At 38.7% G+C, this 20,187-nt stretch overlaps 1 protein-coding gene and 1 long non-coding RNA gene across 2 annotated transcripts in view; one reads left to right on the top strand and one right to left on the bottom strand.

Annotated features, from left to right (window-relative positions):
- Nucleotides 1-20,187, top strand: part of LOC122086658 (lon protease homolog 2, peroxisomal-like) — a 47,033-nt gene that overhangs the window by 17,119 nt on the left and 9,727 nt on the right. Inside the window, exons 6-15 of the mRNA XM_042655619.1 lie at nt 2,510-2,689; nt 2,810-2,893; nt 6,146-6,273; nt 11,548-11,749; nt 11,848-12,054; nt 13,791-13,921; nt 14,327-14,540; nt 15,430-15,735; nt 16,251-16,445; nt 17,132-17,377. Coding sequence (XP_042511553.1) covers nt 2,510-2,689; nt 2,810-2,893; nt 6,146-6,273; nt 11,548-11,749; nt 11,848-12,054; nt 13,791-13,921; nt 14,327-14,540; nt 15,430-15,735; nt 16,251-16,445; nt 17,132-17,377 — 1,893 coding nt within the window. The remainder of the gene's footprint in view (nt 1-2,509; nt 2,690-2,809; nt 2,894-6,145; nt 6,274-11,547; nt 11,750-11,847; nt 12,055-13,790; nt 13,922-14,326; nt 14,541-15,429; nt 15,736-16,250; nt 16,446-17,131; nt 17,378-20,187) is intronic.
- On the bottom strand, nt 4,462-5,147 carry LOC122086659. The gene is made up of 3 exons (XR_006142510.1): nt 5,008-5,147; nt 4,744-4,867; nt 4,462-4,601 (listed from the first exon to the last, which is right to left on the bottom strand). It is a non-coding gene; the product is annotated as an uncharacterized LOC122086659 (long non-coding RNA).

Raw genomic sequence — 20,187 nt, 5'->3', positions numbered from 1 at the left:
AAAAAAAAAAAGAAAAAAAAAAAAAAAAACTTCACTTACAAAGTTACAAACCAGCCAACAGTCACAGAAAGAAAAAAAAAAAATCATACGCAGAAGGAACAAGCAGGGAGAAGAAAGAAGAAAAGAGAAAAAAAAATTCACTTACAAAGTTACAAACCAGCAAACAGTCACAGGAAGAAAAAAAAATCATACGCAGAAAGAAGCAGGGAGAAGAAAGAAGAAAAGAGAAAAAAAAAAAACTTCACTTACAAAGTTACAAACCAGCCAACAGCAGCCAACAATCACAGGAAGAAAAAAAAATAATCATACGCAGAAGGAACAAGCAGGGAGAAGAAAGAAGAAAAGAGAAACAAAAACATGCAAAATCAGAAATTTAAAATACAAACTAAAAGTCTAAAACATACCTGGAGAAGAATCGAAGGAGAAGGAGAAGCCGGAGGTTGCTGAAGGCTGTCGAAGGAGAAGGAGAAGCCGGAGGTTGCTGAAGGCTGTCAAAGGAGAAGGAGATGCCACCGGATGTCGCCAGATGTCGCCAGATGTCGCCGGATGTCGCCGAAGTCTGTCGGAGGATAAGGAGAAGTGCCGGAGGAATGATCGTCGCCTCGTCGGACGTTGGGGCTTGGGGTTTTGAGTTTTGGAGGCAAAGTCGACTCTGAGAGAGAATGAGAGGCACGGTTTTGATTGGGTTTGGTTTTTTTTTTTTATTTAATTTTTTTTTTTATGGTAAGGGTTTTTAGTTTTTATATGATTTTTGATCCAATGCATCACATGTGCGTCAGATTTTATACACCTCCCAATAATAATATGTAATTTGGAATCTTCAGAAAAACAATTTTAAAATTTATTTTTAAAATATCCAGTACATAAGGCGACCTCCTTGTACACTAAGGCGCTATAAGGCGTCGCCTTGCACGCCTTTCAGCGACTTAGTGTATAAGGCGGTCGCCTTTCAAACTTCTCGTGAGTCGGTGGACTACCTTACTTCCAATGGACCGCACCAGCGCCTTAAAAACTATGCTTCCCATAATATAATCGACTCCCCAAAGAACATGCTTATTATTGTATCTTGGCGTTTGTCTTTGTCTTTTCTGTAGCCCTCTGTCCCTTCCCCTTGACGAGGTGCTTCCCTTCTTGCTTTTGGTTCTCATGTATTTTCTCTCTTCCCCTTCTTGGGGCTCCTTGTATCATTTCACATTGGCCTAAAAAAAAAAAAAAAAAAAAAAAAAAAAAAAAAAAAAGAAAAAAAAAAAAAAATCTGGCCAGCAGATAACATTGCACCAACACTCAATGGAAATATTGTTTGATAGGACTCCAAATCTAGAGAAATATAGCAGAACAATAGGGGATAAGAACCCCGTAATGTCACAGTTATTTGATGAAGATCCAGCAACCAGAAATAAAAAAGATTCAATTTTGAATTTGAAAACCCAGAATTTGGTGATTAAAAATTGCCGCAGATCGACAGGTCAGATTATCTTCAAATTAAGATCGACATAATATCTTGTTGATACCTCCATATTGCTTATATAATTAAATGTAATGTGTAGGTTCAATAAGGACATGACTTAAACAAGGTTGTTACAGCTTTACCCTTAACTCACTACATACTACCAAATATACCCTTAGAATAGTGGTAACACCAAATAACATTAGTAACACTTAACAGGTTGAAAATAGAACAAGTTAATTTAAATACCCCTCATAAATCATTGGAATATTTCCTCCTGCATATTCCTTCTTTCCAGCTATCATATAACATAGTTAGACATCCTCCTGGAGTCCTTCCCCTTCAGTCTAGATGTTGTAGGTTGGGCTCATTAGCTCCAGTAGCCTTGTCCCAAAAAGTTATTTGCTGACAATGCTTAAACAAGAAGTGCAATTAACTAACAAATTGATTTATGGAAAGAAAATAAACAATTAAATAGGAATTATATTTGTTCTAGTGTCTTGGACAGTAGTCAAGAGATTTCAATTCTTTACGGAATCTTATTAGTAAAATGTGCAGATATTAGACTCAATGAGCCATCCGACACTTAATTCTTGCTGATAACTCACACTTTTCAAAATTACTCCTCTTTGGCCTGCAAGACATATTCCTGTCCAAACCCAGTTTTCTTGTGACTGCCAAATCTCAGAGAAAACTCCCCAAATTATAAAACTTGAGATTCTAGTAGTGGACTTTCAGTGCTTTAATAAAAAAATTTCATAATAGGGTTAAGTTTTCCTTGTGTAGCATTGGGAGTCTTAATTCTCAAGGAGTTCACGTGATGGTTATTTGCATTAATATAGGATAGCTCTCTTGGCTATTTATAGCTATAAGCATGTGACGGCAGTAAGTTTAGTGCTTATGAAATTATTCCTAGTTCTTTGGAGACCATTTTATTTGGGTTTCTGATTGTGTTGATTAACTTTGTAATTTGTTCTATTCTTTGATGCATGATTTACAGTGATCCTGAATAGTGATCACATATTCTTATTTGTAACATTGAGATCTCATTTCTGGTAACAGAAACAGAAAACCATTGGAAGGACAAAAGCTCTTCTGGAGACACTTCCGGTGCACAGACTTGCAGATATATTTGTTGCAAGTTTTGAAATAAGCTTTGAAGAGCAGCTTTCTATGTTGGATTCAGTTGATTTGAAAATAAGGCTCGCAAAAGCTATGGAGTTAGTTGACAGACATTTACAGGTATTATTGGAGTAGACTTGATAGGCAATGGTGGAATAGTCAACTCAGAAGTATACATTTCATCTTTATGAAGTTCTTACAGGCAGATATGCACTGCACTTAACAAATTTCTTGTAACAGTCAATTCGTGTGGCAGAGAAGATAACCCAGAAGGTTGAAGGACAATTGTCAAAATCACAGAAAGAATTCCTTCTGCGTCAGCAGGTTTGATTTTCACATCAAATATTACATATCTTTCCTTCTCTTGTGTATAGATATCATAGTGTATACTGGACAAGCACAGTCCTGCTTCATTGAACAATGCTTTTTTGTTCGCATTTATTTTAGTTTCTATTGGGCCTTCGCTTGTTGCCATGATAAAATAACTCAGCTGCCAGCATGAAGATGCGGGTGTGAGTCTTGAGAGAGGCCACTTTGTTTAGAAAAAGCTGAAGGTTAAAAACTCTTTCCAATCCACTGTCCTTGGGCCCTATGAAAGCAGGATTTGTGCTGGATTATGACCCTTTACTAACTTTGGTTCCATTTGGAATTAAGACCTGTTCCTAGATTATTGACTTTTACAATTCAAGTTCCGTAACTTTATTCTTTGTTACCGACTGAACAAGAAAGTTTCTTTGGCGTGTATTTGCTAAATATTCTTCATTGTTTCTCACTCTATCTGATGGGATGGACGACGGTTTGAAAGCCCTAATTTTGGGTTGCTATTGGCCCACCCAAGTACCTAAACAGCTCAATGTGTAATAGTAGTGACAAGATGACAATTCTGTAATTTATCTGAAGTATATGAAGGGACTGGCAGAAACAGTAAGTAAATAACTAAAATCTTAAAAGCTCTTGGTAGTTAAATGAGGAGAGGTATAAAAAGGGGAATTAGAACTAAAGAATAAGGTGTGATTTCTATTTCGGAAATTGTTTGGTTTGATTTTTGTACCTTATTACAGTGAAATAGAAATCAAATGGAATAGAAATTCTGAAATAGCTGAGGAGCTGTTTCAATTTTGACATAAAATTGATTTCACTCGTGCTCTTGAATGAACTCATGGTTAATTTTATGGGCAACGCAGTAATTTCATGTTAAAATAAAACACCACACTTCTTCTTCTCCTAATGGTCACATCACCACCACCACCACCACCACCACCACCTACCTCTACCTTCTTGGCTCACCCTGCCCCTGCCCCTGCCCCTGCCCCGGCCCCGGCCCCGCCTCCACCCAGACACCACCACTACCGCCGCCACCGCCGCCCGCCTGTGTGTTCGATTCCCAGCCCTACCTCCGGCCCGGCCCCCGCTCCCCCGCCCCTGCCACCACCACCTCTCCCAAAAAAATATAGAGAATCTATTATCAGAAATTGAACTACCAAATGGATTTCTTATTCTTGAAATATTTCAGATTGATGCAACCAAAACAATTTCAATTTCTTGACCAAAAATCTATTATTTTGACTATTTCATTAAATCAATCTGAAACTGAAATAGAATTCATACCAAATCTGGCCTAACTTGGAACTAGAGGATATAAATTGAATTAATAATAAAGGGGACTGGTTTTTATTGAAGAGTGAACTAAGGTGACATTTAAAATAGGCTCATCATGTCTTCTTCAACCTCTCGACCAGCAAGGAAGACACAATAGATATCCTGAAACCAGCAGAGACTCTTGCTGGTTATGAGTGGTAGGACTCCTTCGAGAGGAATCTGATGGATCTGAAACCTTAGGAGTCCTCTTGAAAACAACCAGATGCAGATTCGAAAGGTAAGTTGATAAAATGATATATTTTCTGCAAACAGACCTTGGTGGTAAACAGGAAACCAGCAAGGGGTTTTGATCTGGATCTCTCTATTCCAACAAGGTTTTGGGTATGGATTTTACAGGTAGGGTCGCCTATGTCAGATCAAATCTCTCTCAGCCCTGTTGATTTGATAGTAGTACATTAGTACAGAAGAAATAAGAAACATAATACAAAGAGGTAGGAAAGAGAAGAATAAAAAAATAATACAAGAAAGGAAAGACAAAAGAATGGAGAAGTATAAAAGGGAGAGGTGTACCGTACCTGATAGAAAGGAAATTGGGTACAGATTTTACATGTATGGTTGCCTATGTCACATGTACTCCCGCCCTGAATCTGGAGATGAAAGGGCTAGGGATGAGGGAGATTGATCAAATCTCTTTCAACCCTGTTGATTTGATAGTAATATGGCAGAAATAAGAAACAGAATACAAAGAGGTAGGAAGAGAATAATAAAGAGGAATACAAGAAAGGAAGGATAAAAGATTGGAGAAGAATAAAAGGGAGAGGTGTATCATACATTCATACCTGAGAGAAAGGAAATCTGGAGGAAGAATAGGAGAAGCAAGAAGAAATTCTCTATGTTGTAATCGATGGTTACATGCAACTATATAAAGAAAAGTAAACAGAAGGAAAGAAAAACTCCTATTCTAATACCAAGAGCAAAATTGAATTGAACTCTAACTCCTATGTAATATACTCAAAGTAAAAGTACAATATAAATAAAAGAATAAAGATTACAAGCTTAAATAAATAAACCCTACCAACCCGTGTTAGGCCGGTTCTTTTTGGGGTTGGGTTTCCAAAATGGGTCACGTTGGTTCAAGCACACTAATGCTGCTGCATCACTCTCTCTCTTTTAAATTGGGAGTTTATTGATAAAGGAGGAGGTATGGTGAGCCAATAGCTTCCCTAGGAGGTAGTTTAGCTAACCAGGATATTATAGAGTAATTAAGGAAACAATTTGAAACAAGGGGATTCATAGAGACCTAATCCAACCCTGGTAAAAGACTTAAATAACAATTAAATAAAGGAATAGGAATCTAACTAGATCGCACAACTTAAGTAATTAAAAATCCCGTATTCATTCCTCTTGCCCATATTTGAGGCCAATTAAAGGGGACTGTTACAATAAAAACCCATTGGAACAAAGGCCTAACATGTATAGAACCAAACCCGAGGCTTATTTCCACTAAAATAAACCCATTTATGTGATTTATCTGCATCACTTTATTACCACTCTATCCCCCTTTTTTTTTTTTTTTGGAAAAATTATTCGATGTGCCTCACTAATTTTATCCTGTTTCCTAATTTTAGTGGATTTCAATTAATGTTAGTATCCATTGTCTACATTTTAATGTGGTTTTAGGATACTTTGGTGTTCTTTCGATATCAATTGTTATTGTGGTAGTTTAACAAGAGTTTTATATTTCCTTGGTTAGTTACCTTCCTGTAGTGCATGAATTTTATTGAAAGTGGTCTTTCTTTGTTGGGGTGCTGTCCTCCGTCTTCCTCTGGCATTTGTGTCTGATTGTCTTTTGTCTCTGAGGTCCTGACTCTGATCCTAAAGAAAATTTTGTTTGCCATCCTAGAGATAAGTTTCGGTATCCTTTTGCTTCTACTGAATCGATTGTCTTCTTTGCCAACTTCTGATTACATTTTCCAGATGAGGGCTATAAAAGAAGAGCTTGGTGACAATGATGATGATGAAGATGATGTAGCTGCGCTGGAAAGAAAGATGCAAAGTGCAGGAATGCCTCCAAATGTCTGGAAACAGGCACAACGAGAGCTTCGGTATGCAATATTATGTGGCTAAACCTTAACCATGTTAATTTCACTTGATATAGTCTGTTTTCTATCATGGGCTAGGTCCTTACTTTTTTATTGTCATGTTTATAGCCTTTTTTTTTTTTGACAAGTAAGGTGTATGTAATAAAGAAAGAAAAAGGAAAAATTACAAAGAAAGGCAACCCCACCACCCTCTTTAGAGAGACCTAAAGGAGTGATGGGGGTCCTTAGACCACACAGACAGACCCCGCACAAAAGCAATTAAAAACGTCAACCAATACTAACCATTATAACCTCCAATAAACCATCCCAACAGCATCATTACTAACAAGAGCCCTTAGTTCATCAGTGAATTCAGAAGGGTTGATTTTAAGCTCTTCATCACTTGAACTGAAGGATGCCATATAAACGGCAGGTTTATTCAATTCCTGCCAAACATGTTTAAATTCCATTCTAGTCAAAGTATTCGAGAGATGAAGGATCTTACTCCTTATAACCTGAGTCTCCCAAGTACCTTTAATCTTTCCATTCAAGATATCAATGGCCAGTTGATGCGGATCCGGGTTCCAAAATTGGAATCGGATCACTTATGGGCCCAACCAAATAAGAAAATACTCAAATCCAATGCTAAGTGGCAGAACAGTAAATTTGTGTGAAGTTTCAAGGGAGTAGAAGATTAGTAATTACTGGAAACCAAGCTAATAATTGGAAACAAGTGAATGGAGTAACGTGAGATGAGGGAGGGGTATTCCTGGATAGATGGGTAAACTGATACTTAAGGTAATAACCAGGTAGAAGGAAGGGCAATAGAGGAATAAAGGGTTAAAAGGGTTCTAATTGTTAAGTGGGAAGAGGTTAAAAGGGTTCTAATTGTTAAATGGGAAGAGGGTTCATCTTCAACCTCTAACCTGCGATGTGAGCAACAGAGGAGAACTCCTTTGCGGTGAAGGGGATTCAATCGATTGAAGCTTAAAGGGTTTGAAATTCTGGAATTCGAAACTTCACTCATAAGCCTGTTTAAGCCACTGGTAGTATCATCTCACCTGAAAACAAGCACAACTCCTGAAAGTTTTCTGGCGGTAGAAGTAGAACAGAAATAAGACTTGTAAGTCAGGTTAGAAGTCCTAGTTCAAGGAACTAATGAGTCTCAGATTTGGCAACCTGGGTCACCCTTGGGGATCGGCTCAGTTCCTAGAATCTGAGATGGAAGGATGAAGAATCAAGGGAGATCGATACGTCTCTTGTTGGACTGCTAGGGTTGCTGGAACAGAACAGAAGAAGAAATAAAGAAGAGAGATTTCATAGGGGAAGAAAGAGAGAAAGAGAATCGCACAAGGGGCGGGGGTGGGTGGGGGGGGGGGGAAGAGGATGGTCACACGACCAAGATTAAGCACCTACCTGGCACCATAACCGTTCATTCAATTCATTCTTCAAAACATGCTTAACAAGTTGGGTTACATGCCTTTTTATATGAAACTGAAATTATGCCTTCCTAATTAAAGTCTAAAACTAAAATCAAATAAAATCTCCTAATATCTTCTAAACCCTAGACTAAGATAGAAACACAATAAAATTTAAATTGGCAACTCCCTAATTAGCCTAATGACGATGAAATAAAAGATTACATATTTCCCTAAATAAATAACTCAATCTTGCCCTAATTTAATAAGTCCTAAAAGATCCTATTAAACTTAAAAATCAATTTAGACCTGGTTTGTCTCGGTCGAGATTGCTCGAAGGGTCAACATGGTTCAGCCTTGATTCTGCATCACCAGTTTTGAATCAGACCGGACAGCGACATCAAGAAGGTTGTTATCAACCCAAAAGTAAAATCTGTGAAATAAAACTTATTTTTTTGTTTCACAGTTAGTGATTTTATAACCCAAAGGTATCCATATATTGTAGAATAAACTCATACAACAATTAGTGACCTGACCATAAGGGACCTTTGTACCCCACGTATGTGTTTCCTTTGTCCTAAGCTGATTCTGCTATTCCTTCGCTCAGTCACTGTCTGTTTGTATATGATGTGCAGATGAGTCCATCTAGAGTTCAATAATTGTGGGATATGCTGATACGCATTTAGCAATGCTTCAACTTGTAATTGTCATAAGGGGCATTATTTTCAACCAGAAGGAAAGACGCTACGTCTGACTTCTTGAAAATAGAGTAAAAATAGGTTTTTGACGGGAATTTTGAAGTTTGTAAGGTCTGCTGGAGGATTCAAGAAGACATTTTGGTTGGCTTCTATGTGTGAAGAATTCAATGGGTGTATCTGCCATCTGAAGGTAGTGGACATGGCTTATGTTTTTTTCTTTCAGAGCTTTTGTATAAAGCATGGCGTTACTGCGTCATGGGTCCTTTGAGTATGCCACCTCATTTTCCTCAAATGCCCACAAAAAATATATATGCATGTAAATAAATCTCATATGATGAATTTATTATCCTTTAGAAGGGAAAATATTTTGAATGTGTTGTAATTGCCCTGAATTTGAGAAAACATATCATTTCTAGACGAACCCAAAAAATCCTCCACAGAAGACATTTGTTGGAGCTTTTAAAATTTTCATTTACCCTTATTATGCAGTAAAAATTATCTGACCCAGCAGAAGATTGATTCCGTTGACCATGACTAACGCTTCCTATCCTTCTTGGTCACCGGTGAAATGATCATCTAGGATCATCTCTGCTAATGTGTAGTGCTGTCAGATATGATGAGACCAATGAACTTGTAGTACCCGACTATGAGTCTGCTGGAGCTTTCCCACCTTGTCTTGTGGCTGTCGTTGTTGTTGTTGAAATTGTTAAGGCACATCATCACATTCCATCAGAAGGCTGGCTGTTTTGTTTGATTGCGTGCTAGAATTACCTCCACTGCTTTTGGACACATGGTACAAATGGAACAAATATAAGTCACTACTCAGATTCATGAAGAATGCTTTCAATCACATCGATTGGTTCATGAAGTATTGAAGTGGCAAGTGGAGATCAGAGTTAGGTGGATCTCTCACTGCAGTACATCGGCATTGTTTTTCTAGAAGCTATGGATGAGCTCAGTGAGGCAAGTGGGCAAGTAGAGTTCTGCTCTTGATACTCACTTATTTTCTTGCTCCTGTTGCTGATGTAGCTGGTTAATAATTAAGATGCTGATCTACAGAGGCAGGTGTTCATCTTGTTGTTGAGACTCAGAGGTTTGAAGCTCATTTTCTCAAACGAAACTACTGCATCTTTAAATAGATGGGGATGAGTCACAACTATATGATATAGCCAAATCTCAGAAATTGGAAATAACTAAAAAAAAAAAGCAAAGGGGGGGGGGTTCATCAGTCAATTGAAGTAGTAGTAGGAACAGTGGCCTTGTTGTCAGATGATGTGTTGTCCAGAGAAATAGGTTCACATCAATGGCCACTGTTGGGATTATCATAGTAAACCTCACTACCTGGAGAAATGGATTTACATTGGATCAACCATAATGGCCATCCTCTAAGTCGCACGTGGCAAGGGTGACAGAATCATCTAGTCCCCCTCCCCTTCTGGTAAGTTATGACCCTCTTTTGTATGGAACCTCGCTCTCCCCACCATCCTCTTATCCCCTGGGGTAAGGTTGTTTGGTTTAAAGGCCATATTCCTCGGCACAACTTCACAGCCTGGAGAGGCAGGAGAGCCCTCTCCAACTGTCTCTACCCAATCCTTCCTCCTCTGACAACATATTTAGGCCCGTCCTGCTTGCATAGTTGTCACGGCGTCAAATTGATCCAAGGCGGTGCAGAGGTGGCTAATCGATTTGGCGATGAATCGCCCATTATGGCGTTGCCATGGTGGTCAAATCGCTCTTGTCATTTTTTATTTTTCCTATTTTCTGAAGTTAATTACTATGCTACTTTTTTATTTCCCCTATTTTCTAAAGTTATTTGTCATGCTACAAGTCTACAGTATATACCCTATGACATATAAAACCAACATTAAGCAACATCAAATCATCAAAAATCAACATAGCCCTATTAAAATCACCCTGCATTTTACAAAAAATCGACCGCCTAGTGAATCAGGCGTGACCTGGCATCCATGGCGGTGCCATGGTGACGCCTATCAACCAATGGCGACCATCATTTGTGAGTCACGTAAATCGTAGCACTATCATGAACTTTTTTTTCCGCCAGGATGCCAAATCGCAGCCTTGGTGACGCCTAGGAGATGCCATGACAACTATGCCTGCCTGTTGCCTATGTTGGAATGGTTTCAAAGTTCTGAATCACCTCTTCCTCAGCTGCCTTTTCTCATCCTTTGTATGGAAAAGAGTACTTAGTCTTTGCTGGCATAGTAGGTGATGTTCACTTTCCTCGTTAGGGAATGGATTTGGGTTGATATGACTTTTATAAGATTGTCTATCTGTGACACTGCTGGAAAGCATGGATTCTGCGCCTCCATCAACCACATCTGGATGGAACGTAGCCTTCATAGGTGGACTTCCAACTCCTGTTCCTTTGATGTGATTTGGAATGCCATCTACTTTGTTATTAGTTCCAAGCTCAGTATGTTCCCTTCTCGCCTTGTAAGGGATAACCCCAAGGAACATGTGCATTGTTGTGTCTTGGGGTCTTCCCCATTCTATTCTTCTACTCTCCCTACTTAGTGGGGCTTGTTAGCCCATTTTCTTTTCTTTCTTTGGTTTTCTTTTCTTTGGTTGACCCTTGGGATTGTATATTCCCTCTTCTTTCTTTCTCTTGGAAATGAATTTATTATTCACCAAAAAAAAAAAAAAAAAAAAAAGAAGCCTTTATTGGATTAGGATTTTTAAGGGTAAATAAGGAATTCTAAAACACCGATTAATGTTTTCTTTTATGGCCATCAGGGTTTGTATGGAAGTGATTTTTTTCCCTTTGAAATTCAAGCTAATTATGACTTGTGTGATACAATGCAGGAATTTGGATTTTTTTCCGGAGTTTTCAGTATTGTGGATATTTTCCCTAAAAACTTTCTGAACTACCCTTGTAAACTTCCATGGAGAAGAATTGTTAGCAGCATTTTCATGTTATTCCTTTGTTGCATTACGGACAGCCTCCTGAATCCAAAGTTTATTAACACGTATGCTACTAGCTTGTAAATTTAAAAAGATGTGCAAAAATGAAAGATTTCCTGTATTGTTGTTTAATATAAACCTGATACTTTCTTGGGGTCGTAATATTAAAATCCAGATTTTAGTGCATATTTCATAAAATTCAAGTGGAAAGGATTAGTAGAGTATTTAATCCTTTTCTTGTTTCTTTTTCCTTTCTCCAGGCGACTGAGAAAAATGCAACCTCAGCAACCTGGGTATAGTAGCTCTCGTGTTTATTTAGAGCTCCTTGCTGATCTGCCTTGGCAGAATGCCAGTGAAGAGTGTGAACTGGACTTGAGAGCTGCAAAAGAGCGCCTTGATAGTGACCATTATGGTTTAGTCAAAGTCAAACAAAGGATTATAGAATATCTGGCTGTTCGCAAGGTTTTTTCCCTATCCAATTCTTGATGCTTAACCTATGTACTAATTCTTCAATATGACCTATGTTAATGTGGTTCTTATTCAAATTAAATGCCTTACAGCTTAAACCAGATGCGAGAGGCCCCATACTGTGCTTTGTCGGCCCACCAGGTGTGGGAAAAACATCTTTAGCATCGTCAATAGCTGCTGCTCTGGGCAGAAAATTTGTACGGATATCTCTTGGTGGTGTCAAAGATGAAGCTGATATTAGAGGACATCGGAGGACATACATAGGTAGCATGCCAGGGCGTCTTATCGAAGGATTGAAGGTTTAAACTGATTCTTCTATGTATTTTTGTTTCCATAACACAACCTTTTCTAGGAGTGAAGTAGAGTGTTTGATATCTTCATTATATTATTAAGATGCACTGTGGCTTCACATGGTCACATGTAAAGGCATCTGGATTGTCAATCTCGAGGATCGGTCATATTTCAAGTGGAATCTGTATTTGAATGCAGATTCATTGGATTGAATGTGAATCTTAAAAATTTCCCTCTTTATATTTTTATCAAATTTGTGTCTCCCCATGTCCAGGCTGTAAAAATGAGAAAAATTATGTTAACAGAAACATAGTTATTAGTTTTATACTAAAATTATTTATATATTTATTTATTTATTTTTCCTACTGCTACTCACTACTACTACTGTTGCTGTTCTGTTATAAATCTAATTGCATGCCAATGGAAACTTTTCATGGGGAATTTTTCCATGTATGTCATTATGTATATTTTATATATGCATTTATGCCAATGGATTTTCCCATTAGCTTGTATTCTTATTAACAATTAGAATGACGTTGAACTTACCTGCTGGAGTTCTATTTCCTAATGTTTGCATCGCACAGGTAAAACCTGCAGGATGTTGCCTTTGAAGTCTGGGTTCAACCCCTGACTTTTTCCTCCCCCTCCAAATAAAAAAAAAAAATCACTTCTCTCCCTGAAAAGAAATTGTATTGAAAAAAATTGATGTATGTAATGATCTAGAATCTCTTGCATTCATAGCCCTAGACTTGCCATTTAATGTGACAGGTCCTGCTTAAAACATCTCGTGTCTTTAGAAAATTGGAGAAAATCAAGCTATGGTCCCAAACTGTGCCATTTTTATTTTTTTAAATTTCAAAGGAGTTCCATCACATTAGAGAAATTAAAGGCTATAAAATTGAAATTTTAAAACAGTGGAACATGCAAGAGTTTGTCATGGTGGAAGACAGGAAATCTGATCTCCTCACCAATATTTATGACCAGAGGAAAATGGGAGAATGTTGGCTTAACCAATGGTGAGAGTTTCAGAGATTTGCTGATAAAGAGGAGCTGAAGGGGTGGTGTTGTTGGAGGAAATTAGCTGCGAATGGATACCTCAGGTCTGACTGATAGATGCTCACGATTGATAAAAACTAACAAGTTCTTTACTAATTTGACTGTTTTTGTGCAACTGTATGAGCCGGAATTGTTGTCAATTCAGTGGTTTCATCGTGAACTACCTACATTACTGCTGTTTATGCACCTGATGAATTTAGGGTTTTGAGCCATTGTTCAATGGGTCGTTGAACACATTAGAAAGAAGTACAGAAAGAAAAGATTTCTGGATCTTCTAGTCAGGCCCATAGTTGTCAAGGTGTCACCCAGGCATCCAGTTCACATGGTTGCCTTGGCAGGTGCCTAGGCGCCTTGTTGGTGCTGCCTTGCGACCAGGCCTCCTCCAATGCCTTGGGTCGCCTAGACGCTGAGACAACTATGATCTGGCCAATCTTTGGACTTGAAGATCTTCTTGATGGGACCAAAATTTGTGAATCCTCTCGTACTTTGCCTTCTCATGTTGCTACATTACATACCTGTGTTTGGAGACCTTCTTTGAGGTCTATTAAGCAATAAGCTTGGTTGGTTGTATCATTTGAATGTTTCTACTGACTTAAGATTTCCTTTCAATTCCCTGATTTCTGCATTCTGGACTTTGTCTATCTGCATTTGTCTTGAGAAAGGTTAAAGTTTATGTCTGGAATTGTAGAGAGTAGCTGTTTGCAACCCGGTTATGTTGCTGGATGAGGTTGACAAGACTGGCTCCGATATCCGTGGGGATCCTGCCTCAGCACTACTGGAAGTTCTTGATCCGGAGCAGAACAAAACTTTCAATGATCAGTATCCTTTTGCTTTTCATTCAACATCCCAAGTTCTTGGATGAGTTAGACTAATCTTTAGTTAGAATATTGTTTGATTCTTTCACTTAATTGAAATTGAAAAAAATCTGAGGGCCCTTTAAAGGAATCTTGGCCAATTATTGTTTTCATTTGGATGTGGTTTTGGATTTCTCAATTAACACTGATAAAATCTGAGGGCCTTCAAAAGGTACCTCCACTTATTACTGTTCTTTGGACGAGGTTTTAAACTTTTATGAATATCCCAACATGATGTAGATATGGATTTCCAATTTCTTGTCCTATATTTTTGTGCTGATGAGAGTGTGTGTGGCACACATGGAACTTTGTAAGAATCTCACTGACGGACTTGTAATAACAAAAAAATTTCCTTGATTGAATTAAACAGCTATTTAAATGTCCCATTCGATCTTTCAAAGGTCATTTTTGTTGCAACTGCAAACAGAGTCCAGCCTATTGCCCCACCACTCTTGGATCGAATGGAGGTAATTGAGCTTCCTGGATATACACCTGAGGAAAAGTTGAAAATAGCCATGCAGCATTTAATACCAAGAGTTCTAGATCAGCATGGCTTGAGCTCTGAGTTCCTTCAAATTCCTGAGGTATGAGCTTACATTGGAAGATTTATTGATTGACATATGCCATTATATTTCCAGATGCAAATTGCATAGCTAATTTGACATCTAAGTAGTGATTGATATTTCCCTGGCTTACTCTCTTGATCATTTACATAACACTTCTAGTGCACTCAAATTGATAATAGTGTATTGAACCATTCAAAGTCTGTTCACTTTAATACTTTTTTTTTTTTTGCGTTAGATCAAACACTTCTATTAGGTCATTAAGAAGAGAGTGTTCCCTCTCTGGATGGGAACAGGAGGCTCACAGAAATTAGTAAATGGAGTTACTGAAAAGAAAAAATCCTCTCATTTGTAAAACTGGCTCTTTCTATTTGAGTGGATCCCACTCTTCTAGTGAAATCCATAAATTTTCTCACTTGTAAAACTGGCTTTTTCTATTTGAGCGGATCCCACTCGTCTGCATGCTTGCCACACATGATGTTTTGGCATGGGTAGCCATTAATTTTCAGATTTCTTGATTTCTAGAAAGGGATAAGCAGTATTTGAATCTCTAATTCATGAAATGTTTACACCTCTAGTTAGGGATGGCAAGGGCTTGGGTTTGGATTGTGTTCAGGACAGATCTGAACCTGGCATATCTATTAATTGGGAAAAAAATTTGGCCATGATTGTGGAATGCCGGGGTCTTTTGTAAAGTGGCAGGTTCTGATAGCTTGGGTTGAGTCTGATTCCATTGTTAGGATCCTCTGACTGAACCCTACATATATTGATCATGTTGTAAAGATGATTGCCATCCCTGTATTACAGGTTGGAGATTTTGTTTTTTCTTAACATTTGACATTACTTTTATAAGCTTGTATGGCTCTATCTTACAATGACTTTTTCTTTGATGATGCTGTGTTTGTGGTAGGATATGGTGAAACTTGTAATTCAAAGATATACTAGAGAGGCAGGTGTACGGAATGTGGAGAGGAACTTGGCTGCATTGGCTCGTGCAGCTGCAGTTCGAGTTGCTGAGCAAGAACAGACAGTCCCACTCAGCAAAGGTGTTCACCAAATGGCTACACCACTGATGGATGCAAGACTTGCAGATGGGGGGGCTGAAGTAGACATGGAAGTTATTCCAATTGGTGTTAACAATCATGAGATATCAAATGCTTTTAAAAGTACCTCAGCTTTGATAGTGGATGAGGCTATGCTGGAAAAAGTATTGGGGGTAATTTATTCTTCTTTGTTGTCCTGGTGGTACTTATCTATTTATCTTAGAAGCTATAAACTTGTAGCTAGCAGAAACCTGGGACAATTGGTAGTCAGCAGCATAGTTGGAATTGTGCATGTCTCTGTAAGATGGCATATTATCAACAATTCAGAGTTTGCAAATGTTATGCACCTCATTGGATGTGCCCAAGTATTGGACCCATACCAGTTGACAGGAACATCCATTTGTCATTACTAAAATTTCTGGATGTACTATATCAACAGTTTGGGAAAAAATCCTAAGGTCACTTTGTATTGTATAGTTGCTTTTAGTTTTAGGCTATATTTTCTCCCATGGGTGACCCAACTTCTTATTACCTAATTCATTTAGGACAGGTCATTATGCAGCTGATTCTTGAAATAAGGCCACACTTTGTTCTGCCTAAACACTCAGGTTTCCTTGTGTGCTTGATTTCTGATTTATATCTTATTATCATAAATAAAACTGTGTATTGTGCTGATATTGGAATGCAGCCCCCAAAGTTTGACGACAGGGAAGCTGCAGAACGTGTTGCTACTCCTGGAGTAACAGTTGGGCTTGTTTGGACCTCCTTTGGTGGAGAAGTTCAGTTTGTTGAGGCTGCAGCAATGGTAGGAAAAGGAGATTTGCATCTCACAGGGCAACTTGGTGATGTTATTAAGGAATCGGCACAAATTGCACTAACATGGGTAGGTTTTATTTGTTTCTTCACTTTTATTACATCAAGCATGCTCACAATTTATGAATTTGTAATTTACCAATTTTTTTTCCTTTTACATTCATGTTGTCTCTGTATCTCACTTTAAATTTTGGAGAATGCCTCTGACTTTGTTGCCTATAAGATGCTAATTTATTGAATGTGTTTCTTGGTGAAAAGCCCTCAATATATTCTTTTTTCCTTTGCCACTCAAGCAATATAATCCTCTATATAATTACCCTCAATATGGTCTCTTTGTTTTTTATTTTTAATTTTTTTTATTTTTTTAATTTTTTTTTTGGGGTGAGGGGTGTTGGGGGAGGGGGAGAAGAGACGGTGGGAGAAAAATGCACCTATGTTTGCCAGCTTGTGGTTCTGTGTTTCATATAGCTATGCATATTATGCAATAATTGATAACTGGCATAGATATGTAGTTAACACGAGTGTGCGTGCAAGCCACACCTGGTCTTAAGATGCACAAACAGTAGTTAAGTCTGTTAAATTCCAATCAACTCCTTAAACAGCTACCACAGTATACACTTTTGTCAACGCATTTGGTTGCACAATGTTTGTAGGAAATAACAGCTGATGTGCCTAAAGGACCATTTTTCTTTTCATTTTTATTTTCTTTTTACTAATTACTACTATTATCATAACCTCAAAATGTTCTTTTGATAGGTAAGGGCAAGAGCAGCAGACCTTAAGTTAGCAACTGCTGGGGAAATCAATCTGCTGGAGGGTCGGGATATTCATATACATTTTCCTGCTGGAGCTGTACCAAAGGATGGGCCTTCAGCTGGTGTGACTCTGGTAACATCTCTTGTTTCATTATTCACCCAACAAAGAGTAAGAGCAGACACCGCAATGACAGGAGAGATGACCCTGAGGGGTCTGGTATTACCTGTTGGTGGTATCAAAGATAAGGTATGCCTCCTACCATACATGCTCTCATGGGATTTGTTTTTGATGCTCATCCTAGAGACAATCTGTTGCAGTGGTTATGATAACTATGATATTCACCAACCTCACTCTGTGCCTGTGATTTTATTGTTCTCGTGAGTTACTGTAAATGGGATGTCTTTTGGTTCATTCGTATTGTAAAATTCTCAAAGACCATGTATCCACGACTGATTCAGATCATAGGGAGGAGATTTGGAAGATATTGTAGAGGATCTAGAGGAGATTTGAGTGGGCTGGGTAGCATTCTGTTATCTATATTCCAAATACTAATGGGGATTGTGGGTTTCGCTTTATTGCTTCTTACTTTCTATTCTGTAGGGTTGGATAGATATGCTACAATCCAGCCATAGTTCTATTTTGTAATGTTCTAGATAGTTTCTATTTTGAAGGAAGACTTAAGTTGTCCTACCATACTAGAGGTTTCCTTTTTGTTGGTTTCCATGAAGTTACACATAAAGGAGAAGGGGCTTAGACAGTTAGACCCTCTAATGATGAAAAAAAGTGAGTTTTGGCTTCAGCCTTGTTGGTGCAGTGGTGATGCAGTTCCAGCCCTCTTGGTGGAGATTCCAATCAAAGTATCAAACCCTACTGTGGTGATGTAGTAGGTTGGTTATGGTGGTGATTCCATTCCCGCAGGCCAGGTGGTTAATCCTTGGTCATATCCTTTCTTGTTTCTTCTTTTATTTCTCTAAGAAAAAAAAAAGTTGAAAAAAAAATATTCCGTCATTGATTTATGTTTGTTCCATATTGCAATCTTGTTGCGATTGATTTCCCGCTGGTTCTTCCCTGGTTTAAAATCAATTCTACATTATTGGTATTAGAGCCATGGAGGGACGACAGACAAAGTTGATGGTTGCTGAGTTCTACTTCTGACTGAAGGTTGATTATGCGAATCTAATTCATTGACTTCGCAAAAGTTAAGGACGAGTTTTCCGATCCTGGGAGAACTGATGTAGATTGAGATCATAGAGAGGAGATTAGGAGTGTATTTTAGCAGATCTAGAGGAGATTTGAGCAGGAAATATTCTGTTAAATATATTCCAGCTACTATGGTTGGGTTCACTTTGGGGCTTCTTACTTTCTATTTCATAGGGTTGGATATATATGCTGCAATCTGGCGATAGTTACTATTTTGTAATGTTCTAATATTTTCTATTTTGAAGGAAGACTTAAGTTGTAAGGGATCCTCTTACCATGTTAGAGGTTTTTCCTATTTTGTTGGTTTCTATGAATTTATAAATTAAGGAGAAGGGGCTTAAATGTAACGCCCCAGCCCCATTAACCTTGCACAATATTGTCCTCTTTGGCCAATGGGCTTCAAGGTTTTAAAACGCGTTGTGCCATGTTAAGGAGGCTAGAAGTTATCAACTAGCCCAGCAATCTCTCCCTAGACAATGTGGGACTAAAGTTTGCACACACTCACTGATTTCCCAAAACCCCCTGGTGCTTGCCGTATTCTTGGTGGGGACACCTCACCGATCTTCCAAACGGGTCTGGTACTTGCAGTATTCTTAGGTCTCACAATCTTCCTCCCTTTCGGCACAACGTCCCTGTTGTGGCCCCACACGTTGTCGGGGTTTGTTCTGATACCATTTGTAACACTTCGGCTCCATTAACCTTGCACAATATTGTCCTCTTTGGCCTATGGGCCTCAAGGCTTTAAAACGCGTTGTGCCGTGTTAAGGAGACTAGAGGTTATTAACTAGCCCAGCAATCTCTCCTTAGTCAATGTGAGACTAAAGTTTGCACACTCTCACCGATCTCCCAAAATCCCCTGGTACTTGTCATATTCCTGGTGGGACACCTCACCTATCTCCCAAACGGGTCTGGTATTTGCCGTATTATCGGGTCTCACATTAAACCCTATAACGATTGGGGAAAAAAGAAGTGCGTTTTGGCTTCAACCTTGGTGTAGTGGCGATGCTGTCCTTTTGGACCATCTTGAATCGTGATGTAGTTCTAGCACTCTTGGTGGTGATTCCAGTTAGACCCTACATTAGTGATTCAGTAGGTTGGGTATGATGGATTCCATTCCACAGGCCAGGTGGTGAAAACTTGGTCATCCTTTCATATGTAAAAAAGGGCTAGCTAGTGCACGAGGCTCCCACTATTGCAGTATCTGGGGAGGGCATAATGTACAACAACCTTCTTCCCGCTTGGCTGAGAGGCCGTTTCTAGACTCGTATCTGGCAACCTTATTGTTGTTTCTTCTTTCAGATGTAAAAAAAAAAATGAGTCCATTATTGATTTATGTTTGTTATATAGTGCGATCTTGTTCTGATTGACTTCCCATTGGTTCTTCCCTAGTTTGTGATCGATTTTGCATTAAGGATTCAACCATTTGAATAGTTGCCTACCTGTGAATCGGTAAAGTTTGTTCTATACACAACTACCTATGAATAGGTCATGTCAATCCAGATTCAACCCTTCACCGCCTCTGTTTAGAGAACGGTCCTTGTTCCTGCTGGCCGTCCCGCAGAAGAATCCTTCCTTTGTCTAGAGAGGATCTGGATTAGCATGACCTATAGTGGGCCTACCATCTGTAATTCCATTAGTGAGCCCACTTTTGGAGCCGTGATCAGCCATATTTGGATGGAGCGTAATCTGTGTAGATGGACTTCCAACTTCAGGTTTTTCGTCAAGATTTGGAAAGCCATCTACTTTGATATCAGGTCCAAGCTCAATTGCCTTCGTTAGTGCCCGGTTCTTGACTCCCCAAGGAACAAGCTTATTATTGTCTCCTAGGGCCTCCCTCCCACCATCATCACCCCTGC

Source organism: Macadamia integrifolia, chromosome 8 (assembly GCF_013358625.1).
Source record: "Macadamia integrifolia cultivar HAES 741 chromosome 8, SCU_Mint_v3, whole genome shotgun sequence".
In the NCBI taxonomy this organism is placed as follows: Eukaryota; Viridiplantae; Streptophyta; class Magnoliopsida; order Proteales; family Proteaceae; genus Macadamia; species Macadamia integrifolia.
This window is presented reverse-complemented; position numbering and strand designations above follow the sequence as displayed.